The 22694-nt window shown below is 39.9% G+C and overlaps 1 protein-coding gene across 1 annotated transcript in view; it reads left to right on the top strand.

Annotated features, from left to right (window-relative positions):
• Positions 1 to 6687: 6687 nt before the first annotated feature.
• Positions 6688 to 22694, top strand: part of fat4 (FAT atypical cadherin 4) — a 308318-nt gene continuing 292311 nt past the window's right edge. The window contains exon 1 of the mRNA XM_060851445.1: positions 6688 to 6813. Coding sequence (XP_060707428.1) covers positions 6688 to 6813 — 126 coding nt within the window. The remainder of the gene's footprint in view (positions 6814 to 22694) is intronic.

Consider the following 22694-nt stretch of genomic DNA (forward strand, 5'->3'; position numbering starts at 1 on the left):
CTGGGATAGAGGCAGATTCTCAGTAACTCTGTGAAGCTGTTTTGTGAGTGCCCTGTGAAATAAGAGTCTATTCCAAAGAGCTGTTGCAGGCAAGCTATTCAATAGGTGGGTGATGCTCGCTGGAGTGCTGATTATACATCTTTTCAGACTTCATTTCTATTATCTTGCACAGAAAGGAAAACTGAGAGAGGTACTTAATTAGTGGCCCATCAATATTTCTGATTTTACTCTATCACCAAAGTTTTAGAGACTTTGTATGGGGTTATGTCAGAGGATTTACAGTATCTGTTTGAGAGATAACTACATTTGCGTGCTGGTACAAACTTGTACCCATTGCATATAAATTATGCACAGCTAATATGAATAGACAATATAAAAACATTGGAAGACAATGCTTCATTCTCTTACAGTCTCATAATCTTTATTGTGAACGATCATCTAAACAAAAAAAGAGCAAAAAGTCTGTTTTTTTCTGTCTTACAGCCTTCTGTAAGCCATTCTTTATTTTTTTCTCTTTTGAGTCCTAACATCTCTTTGTGTTTAAAGTCAGTAGTTCAACTGGATGCTTGTGATTTGTATAGGACTAATCTTGAGAGCGAGTAATGAGCATTTTTCATTTAGCGAGCTGTTGACAAGGCATTTAAACTAATGCTCTTAGAGGGTCATTAGCCTTTTCAGAGTTATTCTGATAGTTAGTGGAAACACTAAAACCCTGTGTCTTCGGGCCCTGATTAGTGACACTTTGATAAAGTCATCTGAAGTTCCTTGGACTGAATTTTCTACCTTTTCTGCTGTTTCTATGGTCACTGTGAAACGACCTGTATTCAGGCTTTTATGCAATCTTTTTAAATGCAGCTCATTTAAAAGTTTTGTGTAATTCTGTGCATAAGATTTCTCACTTGGCCTCAAAAAGTGTATTTATAAACAATGCAACAACAGTGTTTTTTCCCTTCTTCTTCAGTTTTCTTAAAGTGACAGAGATTGACGAAATAGGGCTTTTTTAGTTGACAAAAGATTCAGGAAATCTTTACACTTTTTATTGCCGAAAGTTTCATGAGGGGCCAAAGGAAACAAAGACGTTTCTCTTCCACTCGATTTAATAGGAAGGCGAGGATAAAGTTTGGGGGCGAGATATATCTTAACATTCCCTGAATTTTTCTAAGCAGAAAAAATACTATGGCTAATCAGTCACAATCAAATCATTCATGGCTATCGCAGATAGAAGGGATTAATGCATTATGTATTGGATAACGGGCAGACTCAACATTTGAAACACGTGAGAACCCGGTAAAAAAAATAACTGCTGGGAGTTGTTTCACAGGAGATGCGGAGTCAGGTCATTGACTTGATTTTCATGGGAAGACTGACGAAGGACTAGGAGCTTTCAGAGTGTGGGTAGCACAGTATTGACAGCTGCAGTTTTGCGAGGGGAGTGTGCAGCATTGTGATATGGTTTGTTGAGAAAAAACAAGAGATGGTCTGAAACAAAGCTGTGAATGGAAACACTGGGCTCTGTGTCCTATCACTGACTGACTCTGACTTGTTACTGCTTGGTAAATCATGACTTCTCCAATATAAACTGTTACATTGCAAAGGCAGTTAAAAAAAGAAACAAGCAAATGTTTATCTGGTTATACAGAAACAAATGCTCTTCTGCATGGTTAAGCGAACTGTTCAAGCTGATTTTTTTTTGTAGCAAGGTATTCTTAGAAGGAAAGCTTGATTTTCTTCAGTTTTATCTCTTAGTGATTATATTAACTGGTTTGTATTCATTGTAGCTCTTGACTGTGAATTTTTTTCCTTCCATAGGATGATGGGAATTATGGTGAATATGATGACAAATAGGGTGAGAATGGAAAAAAAAATCAGATTCTCGACATTGCAAAACATGTTCTTGATTTTCCCCTCAATACTTTAGTGATGACTTCAGAATCTTGCCCTGAGTGATAACTGTGCTATTTCTGTGCATTTAAATCTCATTCAAGTTCCAGCTCACCTTGTTTACATCTCACTTTCAATTCTCCACTCCGTGCAAATTCCTAGCAAGTAAAAGAGAGCTGATAACCTGGTGGCTGCAGCTCATGAAATGCTTGTTCTGACCTTGAGGCTCCTACTTATATTGAATGTTGTCAATGCATGCTCCGTAGCCAATATCTTCCTCAACTCTTCATCCTCGCAGCTGCCCATTGGCAAATCATCATGCCTGCTTTAGGACCAACTGAAGACGCTATTTCTGGCCTTCAACACTTTGGACACCTATGACTTGTTAGCTTCTGCCAATTCTCTTCGCTCACTGGACAGACATGCACAGTCAGCAGCAGCATTAGAATGACTGGTGACACCATGAGTGTGAGTAACAGAGAGAAGATTTAATTTTTACCCTTGGCATTCACCCATATGGAGCACAGATGTTCGGTGACATCTTTAATGGCACTTGCTGGGCATCCCATTTGACCTGGGACACAGCACTGACTGTTCTGCAGCTTTTATCCATGTTGGCTGTGTTTGGTGGAGTGTTCTCCTTTAGTAGTCAGTGTACTCCTGTCCACCACCTGTTCCAACTGTACCAGTGTATCCCTCTCCTGAAGTAGGGAACAAGCTTACATTTCCTTTAAGACATTTTCAGATACTGTAGTTTGAGGGGTACTTCCTGCTTTGCATTGTCTGAAGTGGTGTGTAGCTGGACTTTAAATATGACCCCAGAGATGTGTGAGCTGGAAGGTCCTCGCAGTGGTGAACACTTCCACCTCTCTGGCCAAGTGATTCCTTTAGATACATGCTCGTTAGAGTGGTTACGCACTTAAAGAGATGAAAAGCAGAAAATAGTGTGAGAAAATTTGCAGTGAGGTATGGCAGGTGATACCACAAATCACTCATCACTACATATTCAGTATAAATCTAGCACAAAATCTGGTACATTCTAACTAATATCTTTTCTTAAGTTTTTCCAAGTTACTCACATCTTCCAGAATAAAATGTTGTTATGTTATTTCTTATTTTACCTTGAAATTGAAACTTTTTTTAAAAAGAGGAAAATAATTGAAAGACGACTACTTCTTTTGAGTTCTAGAGTAGATTCCCTGGCAATACTGCTCAATATAAAATGGTCAGAAGTATCCAATGTAAGTCTGGAAATATGAGATTGAAATGAGACGAATTGAGTTTTTTAATTCATGGATGTGGATGTTACCAAGAAAAGCAGCATTTATTGCCCATCCTTAATTTCTCTTGAGAAGGTACTGGTGAAGAGATTCTAACTATGGATAAGTGATTATAAACTGTCAATATAAACAACTAAAACTCAAGCCCACTTGTAAACTCTCCCTGACTGAACATGCAGTCAGACACATAGAGGCACAGAAGACTGGATGCTATAGGCAGACTCAGGGAACTATAGGGAACTCAGGCAGACTATAGGGAACACTCAGAAGGCAATTCAGTGGTTCCTATCCACTTGGTTTGCAAACATGATCCTTTTGGTGATCAGCGTGCTGCTTCTCAATATTCCTTCAAGTACTTTCACTTGCATGCAGGAGGCACACCGTAACGAGTTCATATTTACAATAGTTTGTGACTTATTAATTAAAAATCCCAGCTGACAGAGGAAAAAAAACTGGCTATCTTCAGGCTTGAGATTCCTTTTAACAACAGAGCAAGAACAGCTTCCCTTCTGATAGTTTCTGTCCCAAGCATTCACACCCTCAAGCTAGTCAGCTGCTTGGGAGTGGCTCCCAATTGCTGGCAGGCAGGAGGCTTTTGTCATTGAGAAATGGTCATAATGTCTCTGACCTATAAGTTACTTGTTGCCAGCTGTATCTTCATTCACACACAGTCTCCTGGCTCCAACACATCTGTAACTCGGCTTTGCCCACTGTTTAAACTAACGGACGTGTAAACATAACTTACAATGAGTCTGACATATTGTCTTTTTAAAAAGTGCAGTAATCCTTCAGCAGTCTTTAGCTTTTAAATCAGTTCTTTTTCACATTTCAGTTTACAGTCAAAAAATAGGTGGATACATTTTTAACAAAATACATTATAACACAGCAACATAATAACAAGGAATTTGGCAAAGCAAATCTTTCTCTAATTTTTTTTTTGATCAGCTGTACTGCTGATTGGACTACAGTTTAAGCCAGAAATGATATTAATGTTCTCAAAATTAATGTTTATATTTGTGAATATCTAAAAGTAAAGAACTTGAGTGCTGAAGGCTTTGTGTGTAGTCTGTGCTTTGGTTTTGATCCAACCTAGAATTGCAGGTGAGAAAACAATCTTAAGACAAGGTTAGTTAGGTCCGAATGTGACATACATAACCAGGTATGCTGATGGTACAATGGTAAGGTAAAAAATAAAGTATGAGGAGGATGCAAAGAGGCTATAATTGCCTGAACACATTAAGAGAATGGGCAAGAACATGGCAGATGGAATGTATCATGGAGTAGGTAAAATGATCAACTTTGGGAGGAAACGTAGAAAAGCAGAATTTATTATGACATTGAGAGATTGGTGAATGTTGCTACTCAAAAAGACTTGAGCATCCTGGTAAATGAATCTCAAAATGATAAGTGAACCTTTACGATAAAGGGATTCAAACTGAGTAGTGATTTCTTATTGTAATTATAGCCTGGTGAGAATACAGTGTGCACTTTTGATCCCCTTACGAAAGGAAGAAACACTCACCATTTAGGAAGTGCACAAATATTGATTCCTCTGATAAGCAGATTGTCCTTTGAGGAGAAATTGAGTCAGAAGGGCTTGTGTTTTCTCCAGTTTGGAAGAATGAGATGAGACCTCATAGAAAAGCATTCTTTAGGGCCGAGATAGATTAGCTGATGAGAGTACATTTCCCTTTGCTGGGCTTAGAACTAGCAGCAGTTGAATATCGGAGTCCCTTAAAAACTGAATTTTCTTAGTAATGACTGTGCAACATGAAATTTCATTTAACAACAGTTACCAAAGTACTTGCCAAAATTCTAGCATATGAAAACAAAGGGAAGAATCATAAATAAACAGAGGTCATGATGCCCCGTTGAACTCACATCCACAATTCATCTGATGCCAAATGCAACTTATTATCTATGTGTTTTTGACATTAAGCTGAGAATGAATGGCAAGCTAATTCTCAGATGAGGGTTGACAAGGGGATAATGATCATCCAAATATCTGTCCCATGCCCATTAGCCAAAATAACAGAGAAAATAATCTATCCGTAGAAATATGACATAACACCATGTCAGGCTGGGAGCAGCAGTACTCAGGACAGGAGGCGACAGGGGAAACCCTTGGGGATAGGCCTCCTCCATGCTAGAATAACCACACGCGGGCCAAGGAAGTTAGAGAAGCCATATCCAAGCTGGAAAGGCAGTGAAGGGGCCAAGAGAGTTTAAGGAGTCAAATTTCACACTGGAATAACTGCGCTGAGTCTAGGTCAAATCCACGCTGGAAGAACCATTCAGGAACCAAGAATAGAGTACACTCCAGTCAGAGGGAGTTTCTCTCAGAGAGCAATCTTTAGCTAAAAGACTTCGTGGGCAGCACTGTCCATTGAGCAGTCTCCAACATGCAGATGGAAGACAGACCAGAAGGAGAGCAGGAAGAGAGAGGAGGAAGACCCTCGCATTCCCTTGTACCTCAGCTGGAGAGCATGATGCTGCTCCCACCACTTTGCCAAGAGTCTGTAACTCCTCTGGTATCAGTGAACCATACCCAGTGGTCACACTTGCATACTTTCTTTATCTACCTATCTAATGTATTATATGTAAACTGCTGCTTCTTTACAAACTCAGTAAGTTTTTAGAAAATTATTTCTAAATCATTGCCTACCTAATTGTGATCAAGAACCCCTAAAAACATCAAAGGATTGAAAGCATTTAGGACCGTAATGTAGATTAATTTCTTCATTCAAATAATGAGGCAATAAATTTACTCTTCTGAGAGCTGTAGATGGTCAGACATTGAATATACTTAATCCATGAGTATCTTCAATCCAGAGATCAGTAGGTTTTTGTTTCTCTTGTAAATTCAAGGATATGGGGATAGTTTCCAAAGGTATATCAGAAGAACTGCCATAATCTTAGCAAATCACAGAACAGTTCAAGATGACTTACTTCTGCTGTTACTGTTAATGCTCTTTTGATCTCACTTTGTATGAAACTTAGTCTTCTATTTTGTCATCTCCATTATGATTGTCACCATTACCTTTAACACCAATTTGTATTTACTTACTCTGAGAAAAAAATGTCCAAGATGCTTCACCAAGAGAAACATACATGCTCAGCAAAAATAGGTGAGTTTCAAATTGAGACCAAAATCTAGCTCAGAGGTGGTTTTTGCTCCCAATTGGAAATTCACCTGTTTTTGCTCACTACGTATTTTTCTTTGTGAAGCATCTTGGACCTTTCTCTCAAGAGGCATGTTAGGTAAGTACAATTGGTTAATGGGGGAAAATGAGGAGAAAGGTAAAAGAATGTAGAGAGGAAATTCAAAACTGTAAAAGTAGACAGCTGAAGCCACTGTCGTTGATGGTGGGATGAACGATGCAAGGTTGTGGAGGAAGACAGGAACAGGCCGGAACAATTCAGATAGTGAAAAGCTTATAACTTGAAATGTCAGAGGTAGAAGAATCATCTCGAACTCATTGAACCTCCATTCCCAAAGACAATTGAAAATCAAGAATTGATAAGGATGGATGAACTTGAAACAATCACCATGGAAATGATGCTAGGCAAACCTTTAGACCAAAAGACTGAGAAATCCTCAGGACTACATGGCTTTTACCCTAAGGTTGTAAAAGAAGTGACAACACAGATTGTAAGTGCATTGGTTATAATCTTCCAAAATTTGCTAGATACTAGAATGGTGGTCACTACAGATAGGAAAAGATAAATGTAATACCCTTGAGCGAAGGAGGGAGACAGAATCCAGGAAGCTACGAGCCTGTTAGCCTGACAACCGGTGGCTCAGTGGTTAGCACTGCTGCCTCACAGCACCAGGGTCCCAGGTTCGATTCTAACCTCAGGCAGCTGTCTGTGTGGAGTTTGAACATTCTCCCCATATCTGCATAGGTTTCCTCCGGTTTCCTCCCACAGTCCAAAGATGTGCAAGTCAGGAGAATTGGTCATGCTAAATTGCCCATAGATTAGGTGCATTAGTCGAAGGGAAATGGGTCTGGGTGGGTTACTCTTCAGAGGGTTGGTCTGGACTTGTTCGGCCGAAGGGCCTGTTTCCACACTGTAGGGAATCTAAAAAAAGACTTTCACAGGAAAATTGCGATAATCCATTGTTGAGGAATTTATGGCAGGGTACTTGGAAAATCACAATTTATTCAGGCAAAGCGAACATGGTTTTGTGAAAGGGATATTGCATTTAACTAATCTACTGGAGGTTTTGACAAAATAACATCCCTGATAGAGAGGGGTACCATTAAATGTATGTACTTCGACTTCTAAATGACATGCAGTGAGGTGTAACATCAAAGGTTGTTTCAGAAGTTAAGGAACATAATTTAAAGGTAACGCTACCATAGCCTTACCAGACCACAGGATTGAACTCTCATTAGAGAGGGATGACTGGTGTTGGTTTAACTCAAGGGTCATCACACCTCAGGCAACAGGAGAGATTGAGAAGGAGAGTTGTTCATGGTCACGTCAAACAGTGCAGAAATTGAACCAATGGTTTTGGTAATGCTTTGTATTGTCAAACAGCCATCCGACCAACTGAGCTAACTAACTCCTTGCCTGGCTGGTTAGTTGGTTTGCGGTGCCAACAGCACAGGTTGAAATTCCCATACTGGCTGAGGTCACCATGAATGTCCCGCGATCTGAACCTCGCCCTTTGCCTGAGGCATGATTACTCTCAGCCCAACAGACCCCTGAGAGTATGGCAACTACATGGGATGGGGGTTGACATAGCAGCATTGCTAAAGAATTGACTAGGTAAAAGGAACCCGAGAGTAGAGATAAATTAGTCTTACTCCAGTTGACGAGATGTGGAGTGTCACAAGTATGAGCAATAAATCCTCGACTATTAACAGTCTATGTCAATGGTTGAATGAAGAGACCAAATATATGCTGGTGAAATTTACTGTTGACACCAACATAGTAGGAAAGTATCCAAGAGGAAGTAAAGAGTTTGCAAAGAGATGCAGTGAGTGGGTAAAAAAAAACTTGGCAGAAGAAGTATAACATGGGTAAATATGAACTTGAGCACAATGTCAGGAAGAGTAGAAATCCATGTATTATTTAAATAGAGATAGTACAGGGAGGTACAGTTGGATCTGCGTTTCCTGGTACCTGAAATACATGAAGCTGGTATGCAGGTATGACAAGTGATTAGGAAGGCACCTGGAGTGATGCTCATTGTAAGGGGTATTCAGGAAGTTATACAGCAGCTCCACAATGATTTGGTGAGACTACCTTTGACATACTGTGAACAAATTTGTTTTCCTTATTTGGAAAAAACATATATTGCTTAAAAGTAGCTCAAAGAAGGCTCATTCTAGGTTGAAAGGCTTATCTTATGAAGATAGGTTGAACAGATTAGGCATGTATCAATTGGAGTTTTGAAGAACAGGTGATCTTGAGGGGACTGGATGGCTAGAGGATTTTCTGTTTATTGGGGAGACTCAAACTGGGGGAACAGTGTTTACAAAGAAGAGGTCTCCCTTTTAAGCCAAATGAGATTTTCTTTCTTTCAGATTTTTGATAGCGAACAGAGTCAGGGGTTAAAGGGAGCAGGGACGAAAGTGGAACTGCAACTACAACCAGAGCAGCAGGCTAAAGGGGCCAAATGGCCTCTTCTGCTCTTAAATCCCATGTTCTTATGCACATTATTCAACTCAAATTAAATACTTTGATGTTCAAATTTGAATTGAGTGTTCACTGATATTGTTGGTTGAATATATTTTCTTACAATATTAATTCTGATAAAGGGAAATGATATGTGCACTTAATGCTCTATCTCATTAATTTGTGAAAATGGATTGTTGTTAGGTAATGTTATGGTGCTATGAAGAACCTCCGCTTTATCTGGTTAAAGTTGCTGTGGTTGAGTAAAGCTAGAGTGACCAACCATCTGATTTGATACTGGACAGTCCAGTTTTCAGATGGTCTGTATAGTGTGTTGGAGCCAACTTGTACCAGACGTCCTGTTGTGGTCTGTATTTACTTTAAAGTCTCTGTGGAAACATTTGAAACTAAATGATTTGTTCTGTCTGCCTGTAAAGACAGGCTGGCCTTTCGTGTGTGTGCCCTTGTGAGACCCTCACACGACATCACTACATTATTAACCGCTGAACAAGCATAGACGTCAAGATTCACTGATATACGCTGCTCTCAAGTAGCCTTTGTGAGGAGACAAAACAGCAAGTTGGTTAAATAGTCTTCCTGCCTATGTCTTCCATTTATTCTGAAACTGGATGTTGCTACAAATTAGGCAGTCTCAACCTTTCTATACATAGTTCCTGATTAAAGGCATCACTTGATATAGTATTCTTGATGTCTATCAGAGCCACGTTGAGTAAAGCATTGTTAAAGGCCAATCTCATTATTACCCTAACATAGTACATTTCTGGGTTCTGATATCAATTGTGTCTGAGGTGACCTGAGCAATGTGATTTGCTGACAGGCAGCCAATTAACAGGCTGACCCTGGTTTGTTGTCCGTGGTGGATGGGCTACACAGTTGGGAGAATAAATTGAGCTGCTGGAGGTTGTGGTCAGGTGAGGTTATCAGTAGGTAGCGGTCAGGATCGTGAGGGTATTTCAAAGTGGAGTCCTGAATATTTTATAAATACAGTACAGCTGCAACTGCTAGACCATCATTGTAGAGGGAACCACTTCACATGATGCACTATAACCTTCAAAACATTACAGCCCCGGTTTTATGGGCTTTAAAAGGAAGATAGAAGGTTTCCTCTTTCCTTCAAATTGCCAATGGGGTTCTGCCTCCTGCCACCAGCACCCCGTTCCCATCAACAGTGGTTACTCAGTTTTAATTAGCTAGCTGCAGTTGCCGTGTCGCCAGCTACTTCTGGTTAGACCCTACCTCCAAAACAACTGCTCAGTGGCACAGCAGGCCATTCAGGAATGTTCTGCCTTCCTATTTCCAACATTGCTTCAGCAAGGCTGATGAGATTCTTGTCCTAACCTGCTTCTCCAATCACCAAATAAACTGTAACAGACTGACAGCATCATGAAGGAGAAAGTGAGGTCTGCACATACTAGAGATCAGAGCCCCGCCCCTCCAACTGCCACCAGGACAGAACCCCACTGGTTCTCACCTACCACCCCACCAACCTCCATATACATCGTATCATCCACCGTCATTTCCGCCAACTCCAAACGGACCACACCACCAAGGATATATTTCCCTCCCCTCCCCTATCAGCGTTCCGAAAAGACCACTCCCTCCATGACTCCCTCGTCAGGTCCACACCCCCCACCAACCCAACCTCCACTCCCGGCACCTTCCCCTGCAACTGCAAGAAATGCGAAACTTGCACCCACACCTCCTCCCTTACTTCTCTCCTAGGCCCCAAGGGCTCCTTCCATATCCACCACAAATTCACCTGCACTTCCACACACATCATCTATTGCATCTGCTGCACCCGATGTGGCCTCCTCTATATTGGGGAGACAGGCTGCCTACTTGCAGAACATTTCAGAGAATACCTCTGGGACACCTGGACCAACCAACACAACCACCCCGTGACTCAACACTTTAACTCCCCCTCCCACTCCACCAAGGACATGCAGGTCCTTGGACTCCTCCATCGCCAGGCCATAACAACACGACGGTTGAAGGAAGAGCACCTCATCTTCCGCCTGGGAACCCTCCAACCACAAGGGATGAACTCAGATTTCTGCAGTTTCCTCATTTCCCCTCCCCCCACCTTGTCTCAGTCGAATCCCTCGAACTCAGCACGGCCTTCCTAACCTGCAATCTTCTTCCTGACCTCTCCGCCCCCACCCCACTCCGGCCTATCACCCTCACATTGACCTCCTTCCACCTATCACATCTCCATCGCCCCTCCCCCAAGTCCCTCCTCCCTACCTTTTATCTTAGCCTGCTGGACACACTTTCCTCATTTCTGATGAAGGGCTTATGCCCGAAACGTCAAATCTCCTTTTCCTTGGATGCTGCCTGACCTGCTGCGCTTTTCCAGCAACACATTTTCAGCACTGACAGCATCATTAGTAATTTCAGCCCTGTACAACATGACTGTAAATTGGAGGGATAAGCTAGTGATTTCAAGGTCCACTGGTGCACAGAAATAGATGACTTCAACTCTTCCTCACAAAGCAATTGGAAGTCCACCTGAACTGTCTCTCGCTCGTGAACTTTCAGACCTGTTTCTCACATGTAAATCTACCTTCGGTTGTTCTGTGAACCAGACGCCATCATGTGCACCTCACAATGCCATTCTGTCCTCAACCACCATAGCTACGTATTGCCACAGTTCTCATCATGTTCTCCTCAAACTTTACCTCAGACTCCCCGTGTGTATCATTCTTACACTTTGGTAGCACTATAATCAGGCTCAAATTTATGCCAGTTGTCTGCATATAGTATTTTGTGCCAATAATCTCTATTCCCTATCTTTCTTCCTGCACTAATTTTCCACCTTCTCTAACTCAATTATTGTTTATTGGTTTTTATCTCCATTGTTCATAAATTCCATATTGTCTCACTGTCCAATAAACCTATTTGATTCTTTAATGTCTAGGATGCTGCCTTATGACATTATACAACTTGATTCACTTCTAAATTGGAGTGTGCATCCTGATCATGTCACTGTTAATAACTTAATTAGGCATCCTCCATTGTGGACTCAGCAATATTCCTTACCCTAACTTGGTGGGAACAGCAGTGATTTCCCCCAATATTGTGTTAGCCCTCCCTGCCTGCAGTGTTTCTGCCATGTCAGTGGGAGAGGGCAAACTGCTTTTTGAACTTCTGATTCTTCCTCCTCCTGTTCTCATGCACACATCATCTCATTTGAAGGTATGTAATCTGAGCAATATCATTTGTTCTTTTTTCTTTGATGTACTGCACATTTCCAATTACTTTATTTAAAATATTGAATATTAAGAATGTATGAAAATTCTGTTTCTTTGTCTTATTTTGTGAAGAGCATGTCTTTTTAAACAGCAAAGTGCAGGCAGTACCTGAAGAGTTAATGGGCAACTGGTTTGATAATTTTTATAGGCGCTTTTAAAAAAACAATGCTGTGCAAAATCCTGTTTCTATTTATAAAGAAGCTCTTCGTACTCTTGATCATTATTTCCTTCCTTTCCATGGATTTAAGTTGACAACAAATCTGAAGAAAATACTGGAAAATGGTACTGGAGGTAAACCTCTGGAAATAAGTAGTAAAATAATGAACATTGCATCAGGGCTGATATTTCATCCACTTTTAATCTATTGATTACATTTTGCAGAACAAAATGTTTTAGTAATGCAAATAATGTGAAGAAAAATATTCTAAAATACATAACATATTAAAACAAAATGATATGCTTAGTGTGATGCTGCTAATATCATTTTGGAGAATATCAACAACTCTGGTACTTAGAGGCTGCATGTGGAGACATTTCCTCTCAGAAATACAATCCTATTGGCATCCAAAATTTAGTTCCACTTATTTCTGATGTCCAAATGGGAGAACTTTCTATAGAATATTCAAATTGCTGGTTCTTTACAAATGATAACACGGTTTTCATTCTGTACACCTGCAAACATTTTTTACTCTGGTTAAAGTTTTCCAAATAAAAATACTGAAAATTCCACATGGACTTGGTGTTTACCTCACATGTACTTCACATTCACTCTCTAGGTCAGTGGACAAAAGGTAAAATTTAGGGACCTTGTGATTAACTAGCAGGATCTGAATAGCTTTGCAGTGCAGAGGTGTCCACTTCTTTCCCAGCTAGAATCATAGTATTGCATTGTTGTGTTATCTGGAATTAGTGCAGAGTGACAGGCAAACCTTTTTGTTGCTCATCAATGATCTATGTTCATTGACAGATAATTAAAAGGCCATTGATTATTGGAAACTGAGGGAGTCATTCGGAAAATTTAAACTGATTTTCTTACTTATCATTGTTAGACATGTTTGGGGTCATTTCAACCCCAATGAAGCACCAGTCACAAATATTTTTCCATTATTTGGGAGGGTATGGTAATTATGATGAAATGACTTCATTAAGAAGATTTATTTATTTACCCTCTGAAATAAATTAATGTATTTGTATTGGAACTGTGAAGTAGCAAATAATTTATTCAAAACACTCGGTAAGCCCTGTTAAAAATTAGATAGCCATGCAACAGATTGTCTTGTATCTCCTTAATGTCTTTTTTGGAACGTTTTAAGGAGAAAGCATTTGAAGAGGAGAATGTTGATAAAACAGACATCGTAAATTAACAGCAAGACCTCTCTGCCAGTGATATTGGCTGACTAGCCATACAGTTTAATGGTATATATAATTATAACAGGATAATCTTGCAAGCTCAAATGTATGGTTGTTAATATTGTATTACTGAAATTCAAAGCCAGAAAATGAAAATAATGGTCACAATTCACAGCAATAAAATTATTGGATGTAACCACATCTGAACCCAAATGTACCAATAGGCTTTTTTTATTTATCTCTCAGATTTTCCTGCTTATCTCTACTCCCTACTACCCCCCCACAAGTAGTGTTTGAGGCAAAACTGGAATTATGTCACTTTTTGGTGATCAGGTTTTTATTAGCTTTATTTAAAAGCTCCATAGTGATGGATCATAACAACATTTATGTGCTTGGGTCTGGGACTGTATCATTTAACTGTTTTGCTTTTTGGGTCTTGTTAAAGAGCCATCTTTTATTCATTTATGACAATGAGGCAGTAATCATTACCATCCAGCAATGTCATTCCTGTTTTAAATTTATCTTGCTTTTTATTAACTAATAAAGTAACCTCATCAGCATGCAAGCTTTAAAGATAAAACGAGGAACGGAAAATAGAGAAAGTAAATGAAAACAAAATGCTAGAAATGCACAGCTGGCCCATCAGCAAATAAATATGAGGAAAAGTAATATTTTAATTAATCTTTTTTATTTATTCAGGTGCTCTTAGACCTGTTGCGTGTTTCTTTCATTTTCTGTTTTTAATTTTAAAATTGAAAACACTTGGTTGTTTTGAAGAGAGATCTCATCATCACTAACCCAGTTTAATTTTGATCCATTTAATTCTGCTGATCTTCAGCATCCTTCATGTTTCTCACTGTTTCTGTTGTGCTTTATTATGAATTTCAAAAACTTCATCCCCCCAACACCCAACCCTTCCACCTTGGGCTAACCAGTTTCCTTTTCGGGACACAGTTGCCTGGGTATACACTGCGATTTGGTAACTTGGTTAATGCAGGCGTCCTTCACGAGTAAGCGGTGATAGCCAGCAATCATAGCAGAACCCAGTCATGTGCTGTTCGATTTGGACACCCATGAATTTTCCAGCAGCACTTACTGGAGGCCAGCTTAGTTTGCCCTTTCAGACCCGAAGGTACCCAAAGCTAATGGTGGTGCAATTACTGCTGTTCTGGCTGAGATCCCAGGTTGGGATCAATCTGGGACATGCTTTGTGTGCCCTTCCACAATGCTTTTGTAAATGAATAACAGACTTTTTTTTAAGGAATCACAAAATGCAATCACATGACTGCATTAACATGCACACATCTGGAATTTCACACTTGCTAAGTCATTGAATCAAATGACCATAATTACTTGTGAAAGTTCAGCCCACTCATTTCCCACATCTTCATCCACCTATCGTTTTCTTAGTTACCTTCCCCCCCCAACCCCACCCACTTCTCATTTATCTCTCAGCCCCGGCCCACGAGCCTAATTCCTGATGAAGGGCTTATGCCCGAAACGTCGATTCTCCTGCTCCTCGGATGTTGTCTGACTAGCTGTGCTTTCCCAGCAACACACTCTCGACTCTGATCTCCAGCAACTGCAGCCTTCACTTTCTCCTATCTCCTGCATATACCGAACTTAGTTGCTTCAGACGTTTCCCAGAAACCAAAATGTCACAGCGTTATTCAAAACCAACAAAACAATTATTAGATCCTCCGAGTGTCTGAATTGGTAGGTTGTGTTATGAGGTGTCAGCTTCTGAGCCACAGGGACCAGAAAGTGATAAGTTTGATACTCGATAGTAGGCATGCACCTACTCGATTCTGTCAGCTTCACACTGAAGGGCTCAAGAACTGTTCACAGTAACCACCAGAAGAGGAGGTAACAGAATCAGCCAGGGTCCTCCTTTGCAATTGCAGGCCTGCTTGAGCAGGTTAGACCAGAATCAGTGAAACCATAGCCTGACAAGTCATTGTCCAAGACCAAATGAAAATTCGACATTTGGAGAAGATACCACAGTGGTACCTGACAACAGCTTCACTGTCAAAGTACTTTTCTTTGCAATGACAAATCAGCATTCAGTTTCAAATTCCTATTTCTTGATGAACTGCCTTGATCATGTTCACGTAAAAATCACTGCAGATTTAAAATTTAAATTAATTTGCCATTTCTTAGACGACTTAATTGGCCCAAATTGCTTTCAAGTTTGTTCCAAAAGTGATTATACACTGAATAAGTTTCAGAGTTGATAGGGGTGTGGAAACTAAGAGAGAACAATTAGTGATAATACCAGGGTTAGCAGTACAGCTAGCACTAGCCTAGAGAATTACAAATTAATAGATGAAGTCAGAGCAAAGGAGAAAGAAACGCAATCTCAATCAAAACTAGAGTGCATATATGTGTATGTAGAGAGTATAGTAAGAAAGATTGGTGAGTTACAAGTGCAGGTTGTTATTACGTTGTGGAATTATGCTGTGGCAATCACAGAACTGGCTCAAGGAAAGGCAAGCCTGGTGGTTAAATATCCACTTTCACTCTGTTAAATATCCACGATTGGTGGAGAGCTGACCTCAGTGGGGCCAGGAAGGAATGGGGCAAGATTGGCTGGATTGAGAGGTTGGTTAGAAAATCTGTAAGTGAACAGTGCCCAACATCAAAGAGGTGCTGGTTGCGTGTAGTCAAGATCTGGTATCTCAACAGGGAAAGGTAGGACAAACAAATTCAGAGCTCCCTGGATGACAGAGGAGATGGAAATTAAGATGTCGAAGACAAAAGTATGCTTTTGACGGGTCTCAGGTAGAAAATACAGTTGAGAACTAGAGGAAAGATTCAGAGTAAAGATGTCAAAGCCAATAAGAGGAATTATTAGAGAGACTCAAAATCTTTTATAGGCATGTAAATAATAGAAAAGTGGCAAAAGGACAACTAGAACTAATCAGAGACTGGAAAGGGAATTTATACATGGAAGTAGTGAGCATGGCTAAGGTGTTAAATATGAACAGTGCGTCTCTTTTTACCAAAGACAGAGATGCTACCTAGGCTATGGTGTCAGAGGAGAAAATTCTGGCACAAGAAAGGTTCAGAGTTGATAAGGAAGAATAAATTCTTGGCACTTAAAGTTGACAAGGCATCATAATTGCTTTCAAACCCTGTTTCAAATGTGATTTTGCAACTGGATAAGAATCAGAGTTGACAAAGAATGTGGAAACTAAGAGGGATTCATTCAGATGAGCTATATCCAAGGATTTTGAAGAAAGTGTGAATTGAAATTGCAGGGAAATTGACCACTACCTTTCAGATTTTTGTAGACTAGGGTGAGGTGCCAGAAGACTGGAATATTTTAAATATTAGAACTTTGATCAAGAAAGGTTTTAAGGACAAGCCCAGAAATTACAGATCAGTTGGTTCAACTGCAGTAATGGAGAAGCTTCCAGAAACAATTATTGGTGATAGAATTAGTGGTCGCGTGGGAAAAGATGGGTTGGTTAGGAAGAGTCCACATGGATTTCTAAAGAGAAAGTTATATTTATCTAATTTGCCGTCATTTTTTGAAGAACAAACAGAAAGGCTTTGTGAGCTTAATGATGTTGATAGATGCACTTTCAGAGGGCATTAGATACAGTGCCACACAATAGATTTGCCAGGAAAGTTATAGGTCATGGAATAAATGGGGCAGTAGCAATGTGGATACAAAATTGACTGAGTGATAAGAAAAAGAGTGTAATGGTCAATGGACAGTTTTCAGGCTGGAGAAAGCTTTGTCGTCAAGCATCCCAAGGGTTCATATGGATAACTTTGGTTTCCTTTATATATGTAAATGATCTAGACGCTGGTGTGTAGGGGACAATTTAAGAGTTTCCAGATGACTCTACGCTTGTTAGAGTTGTAAACAGTGAGGGAGAGAGTGTACAACTTCAAAAGGATGTAGACAGGTTGGAAGAGTAGGCAGACAGGTGGCAGATGGCGATCAATACACAGAAGTGTGAGGTGACTGCTAGGAAGAACATTAAAAGACAATATAAAATAACAGGTACAATTCTAAAGGGGGCGCAGGAGCAGAGGAACCTGGGCGTTTATCTGTAGAGATCACTGAAGTTGGCAGGACAGGTCGAGAGCAGTTAATAAAGCAGACAGTTTCCTCAGCTTTATTAACAGGGGCATAGAGTACAAGAGCAAGAAGAAAATCTTACACATGTATAAAATACATGAGACCTCAGCTGGAGTATCAAGTACAGTTCTGGGTATCTATTATATGAAATACCTGAACGCATTGGAGAGAGTGCAGAAGTGAGTTACAAGGATGGTTTTAGGATGGGAATCTTCAATTCTGAGTATTGATTGAAGAAGTTTTTCTTAGAGAGAAGAAGGCAAAGAGGAGATCTAATAGAGGATCTCAAAACCTTGAGCATGCTTGATAGAATAGGCAGTAGGCAGAAATTGTTCTCACTTGTAAAGGGATCAGGAACAAGATAGCATGAATGTAAAGTGATTTGCAAAAGGTACAAATGTGATACGGAAATAGTATATGGAGTGCACTCTCTGGAAGTGGAGTGGAGGTAGATTCAATTGAGGCATTCAAGAGGCCATTGGATAATTATTTGGATAGAAATGGTGGGTAGGGATATAGGGAATAAGCAGGAGATTGGCATTAGGTAATGATGCTTATTCAATGAGCTGGTCCCGATCCAAGTGCTGTAAGACTTCTGCGATGATTTATTTTCTCACAGGCTGCCAATTCCAAAATGAATTGCAAAATTAATCTGGACACAGAGAAGTTGAAGACATCAAAAATTATAAACAGAGTATAACTTTTGACCATTGTTAACAAGGGAGTTGGGATTCTTTTTGTAATAATTTTACATTTTCTAAAATGAAACTGCTTCAGATTTCAATCAGAGACACAAAGTAATTTGGAAGAATTTGATGGTTCAAGGTGAAAGGGGGGAAGTGGATGGCATAGATATGTTCCTGAAGTGGGTCTTCCTAATCAGTGTACTGTGCTTAATTACTGTGGGCTTGTGCAAGTTACAATATATGTAAAACAGGGTGATCAGTGTGATTAATATCAACCAAAATTAGGATAAATCAAGAGCTTAGTGGCTTTAGAATTAAATTGAGATTTGGGTATGTGAGGAAAGTAAGTAGAAGCATTTGCAATTTTATTTTATAATCAGCTTGTGCCTCCTGTATTCCAAAACATCTCACAGTGGTGCTGGTGTATTTGTCTTAGCAAACCGGTCACTTTGAAATGTTGAACAAGCTGAATGTTATGAGGGATGAGATGCAACACTGATGTCATGATTGGCCGAGAAGCCAGCAGAACTCATCCAGTGCTGATTTCAAATGCAAAATATAAAGTTCCCTCCAGCGTGAAGGAAATGCACAGCATTGTTTTCTTGCCAAACCTTCCGATTCCCAGTCCCCTTGTGTGCTGCCATGTTTTTCTCCGCTACAGAAATCATGGTTCCTTTGGTTCTCAAGGCTTTCTGTGGTAGTATGGACAGTTTCTTCCCATCATTGAGAACCAGTTAATTACTTACCTTGCTGTTCCCTACAGTCCCGTTGCCTGTCTGTACTCCTTGCTGAAGAGCCTTAAAAGAGCAGAGAAAATTTATTTTTTTAAAATGGCATATAAAATAAATTCTGTCTTCAGTCACCCAAATATTCTTTGTTACTTGCATTCCTCAATGAGTTGTTTCATGAATTCATTATGCATTGACAATTAGAGGTTGATTAATGCAGACATCATATTGAGTCATATGTTATTGTAAGTCATAAGTAGCCTGCCATATATGTGTTAATTCCTCCTGTTATTGTGCTAATGGCATATAATAATTGGAAACAAGTTGCTTGCCTCAGAGGACAGACCTCTAATAAATAGAGAAGTATAAATTAAAAAGCCTGACAAACAGAAACTAATATAAAAAAAACTTCCAAAATCTCAAATGTTGGGTATAAACGAGATGAAATGCATTTTATGACCAGACTAACAGACTTCAAATTCAAGTTGAATTTGAATTGAAAAGCAATTTGAATATCTTGCAAACAACAACCCTGCATCTGGAAGGTATATTAACTTTGAGCATCATCCTGAGATTAAGCCATAAATAGGGCTACAAGACCCTGGAGCACATAAACAACAAGATGTTCCAGCAGTGGATTTTAAGAGGAGTAGAACAAGTTGTTTAAAGTGCCATTAATACAGAGCAATCAGCTTGAAACTTACATGCCAGAGACACCTACAAATTCCAGCAGACTGGTTTGAATTATAGACCCAGAAACACAAATGGTTTGAATCCAAGACAAGCAAAGGCCACAAAAAAAAGATCAGTTCAATCCAATTCAAAAAAAGTAAGAACAAAATGTGAATAGATTTACAAAGACAGCAAAACTTGATAGTCAGATGGTTCTACAGAGCCAACATCTGACAAAGGTTTGCAGCAATGAAAATATTATTGCTCTGCTAATACCACATACCACAAGAAAACAAAGAAGTTTCCAATTTCAGTCAGTTTTGATAAAGTCTGTGAAGAACGCAATTTTATATATACATGATCCCAATGCAGAGAGAACAGTCTGGTGACAGAATATGTCCGCTGATCCATCAGACTAGCTGCACACTGACAATTAACTGGCCTCCTGCTCAATTTGCCAGTCCAGATCCGTCATTGATTTCGAACCCTGAAAGAGCTCAAGAATCAGCAATGTGTTGTAAATAAACCTCTGCCGTAGAATGTACGCCTTTGTAGGGAAGCATCAATCAAAGACTACATAAAATGTGAAAGTTGAGGACTGCAGATGTTGGGGATTAGAGTCGAGAGTGTGGTGCACAGCAGGTCAGGCAACATTCGAGCAGTAGGAAAATTGACGTTTTGGGCAAACGTCCTTCACCAGGAATCAAAGACTACAGTCTCTTGCTCAACATCAGCAAAATGAATGAGCTGGTCATTGACTTCCGGAAGCAGGGTACATCCTTACCTGTATCAGTGGTGCTGAGGTGGAGGTGGTCAAGAGCTTCAAGTTCCAAGGAGTAAATTTCACTAACAATTTGTGTGGTCCAACCATGATAACGCTACACTCAAAAAAGCACACGAACACTTCTACTTCCTCAGAAGGCTGAGGAAATTCAGCGTGCCCATAATGACTCTTACCAATTTTTATAGATGAACCACAGAAACTAAGCAAAATGGATGTGCCACAGCTTGGTATGGCAACAGCTCTGCCCAAGACTACAAGAAATTACAGAATTGTGAATGCACCAAGGCATCATGTAAAGCAATGTTCCTTCAATTAACCATGTTTACACTTCGGACTGCATTGGGAAAGCAGCCAACATAATCATAGGCCCCTCCTACCCCAGTTATACTCTCCCACTCTTGTCCATTGGGTAGAAGCTACAAAGATTTGAAAACACATACTAACAGATATAAAAACAGCTTCTTCCCTACAGACTTATGAATGGACCTCTTATATATTAGAATTGATCTTTCTTGGCACTTTCTCTGTAGCTGTTATACAATATTCTGCTTCCTATTCTATTACCCCTGATGTATTTATGCAAGGTATGATTTGCTTGGATAGCATGCAAAACTATACTTTTCACTGTATCTTGGTACATGTGACAATAATAAATCAAATCAAAAATCAAATCAGATCACTTTCAAGGGAATTGCATGTATAGATTTTTCCTTAAAATATTTTAACCTGGTCAACTGTGCATGTTTAATACAGTTTAGCAGTGGGAAAGCATGTACCCAATCCATGCAAACATTGGCATCAATTTGCATCTTGGTATTAACCATGTTTTATGTATTACAGTTCATGCCTCTCTATTTTAATGTGAGCTATGCTGAATCTAGTTCAAATAAGCACCCAGGCTAATTTCTGTATGATATACAATATAATATATAATCTCTGTATATATAATCTGAATTGAGCTGGTTTCAAGATGTTTTGCATTAAACTCAACAATTTATTCAACGGCAAATATCTTACATGAACCCTGTGAGAAATGGTTAGAATATGTGAAATTGTGTATGTCAAGAAATGACAGTACTACAGGATCATGGCTGCTTTTCCACACTCAAGATTAAGATTTTTTGAAAGATCTTATTGGTAGATGCTACAGAGAGATGAGAATGTCCCCATAAGGAAGCAAAAAAGTTGCCATGACTGTGATCTCTATCTCCACGCTGGATCATCATCCTGTCAGGGTTTATGCTTGGTAATTAGGTGACCATTTGGGACTTGCAAAGTTTTTCTGGGGTCTATTAAACCAGACCTCAGCAAGGGTAAGGAGGAATTGAATCACGTAGCAGCATTTCTGTGCACACTTACAGTCTCTTTTGGCAATAGACAGTGTTGTGTGCCACTAGCTGTGTGGTCCACATAGTGTCCATCACTTACGCTGCTACATCACTGGCTTGTGCCCAAGCAAATGAAAACAACATTATCCTCACGTCACATAGCCCATCCTATTGCTGTGTGATCAGCATACCAAAGTAGGATGGTATGTTCTGAAACTACGTAAATCTTCCACCCTTAAAATATAGCATAATGAAGCAAGGAGAGCCCAACAACGGTGTTTAGTTAAAGGGCCAGGACTCTTAGGTGCGACTTAGTGAAATAATTAAGCACCTTCCGCTGTTAAGTGTCTGAAAATATTCTGGAGTCTTTTAGTGCCTTTACAAAATAGTATTATCTTATCTGCACAGGGACAGCAGAGCTGTAACGGACTTATTCACACAAAGGAACGGGTGCAACAGTGACAGTAGAGGGATGGAGTTTTGGTGACCAGCATAAAATTGGAGGAGGGTAACTCCTAATTGGCTGCTGCTGTGCTCACCATTCAATTAAAGGCAGTTGCTGGGCTCCTACTGCTGCTTGTCCAGTCATGGGCTGACAGTTCTAGGACTTTGGCAGCCCTCACAAGGAGAGCTAGGGACTTTTAAGGCTACAAGGGCCTCAATGTGCAGGAACTTTGCTGGCTAACACGGAGAGGCTGTACTGAAGACAACCTAAATCTAATGCTGACGTTAGAATGTTGTGGCCTTTCATCCATCTGAATCCTCATTTGGGCAAAGGTCTTAGCTTTTACAGTACTTTCTTATTTGGCACTCCTGAGCTGGTGGTCTCTGCACAAGACAGAGATCACTGTGCCAAAAGGAAAGTTCTAGCGATACCAGAATAATTGCTCCTAACTCGGGCCTTGACTGCTCAGAATGGCTGCTTTCCTTTGTGCAGTGGACTTCCTGTTCTCTTACTAGCAAAGGTTTCTCATTAGCAATAAAGCATTGGG

The sequence above is a fragment of the Hemiscyllium ocellatum genome, chromosome 36 (genome assembly GCF_020745735.1).
Source record: "Hemiscyllium ocellatum isolate sHemOce1 chromosome 36, sHemOce1.pat.X.cur, whole genome shotgun sequence".
NCBI lineage: Eukaryota > Metazoa > Chordata > Chondrichthyes > Orectolobiformes > Hemiscylliidae > Hemiscyllium > Hemiscyllium ocellatum.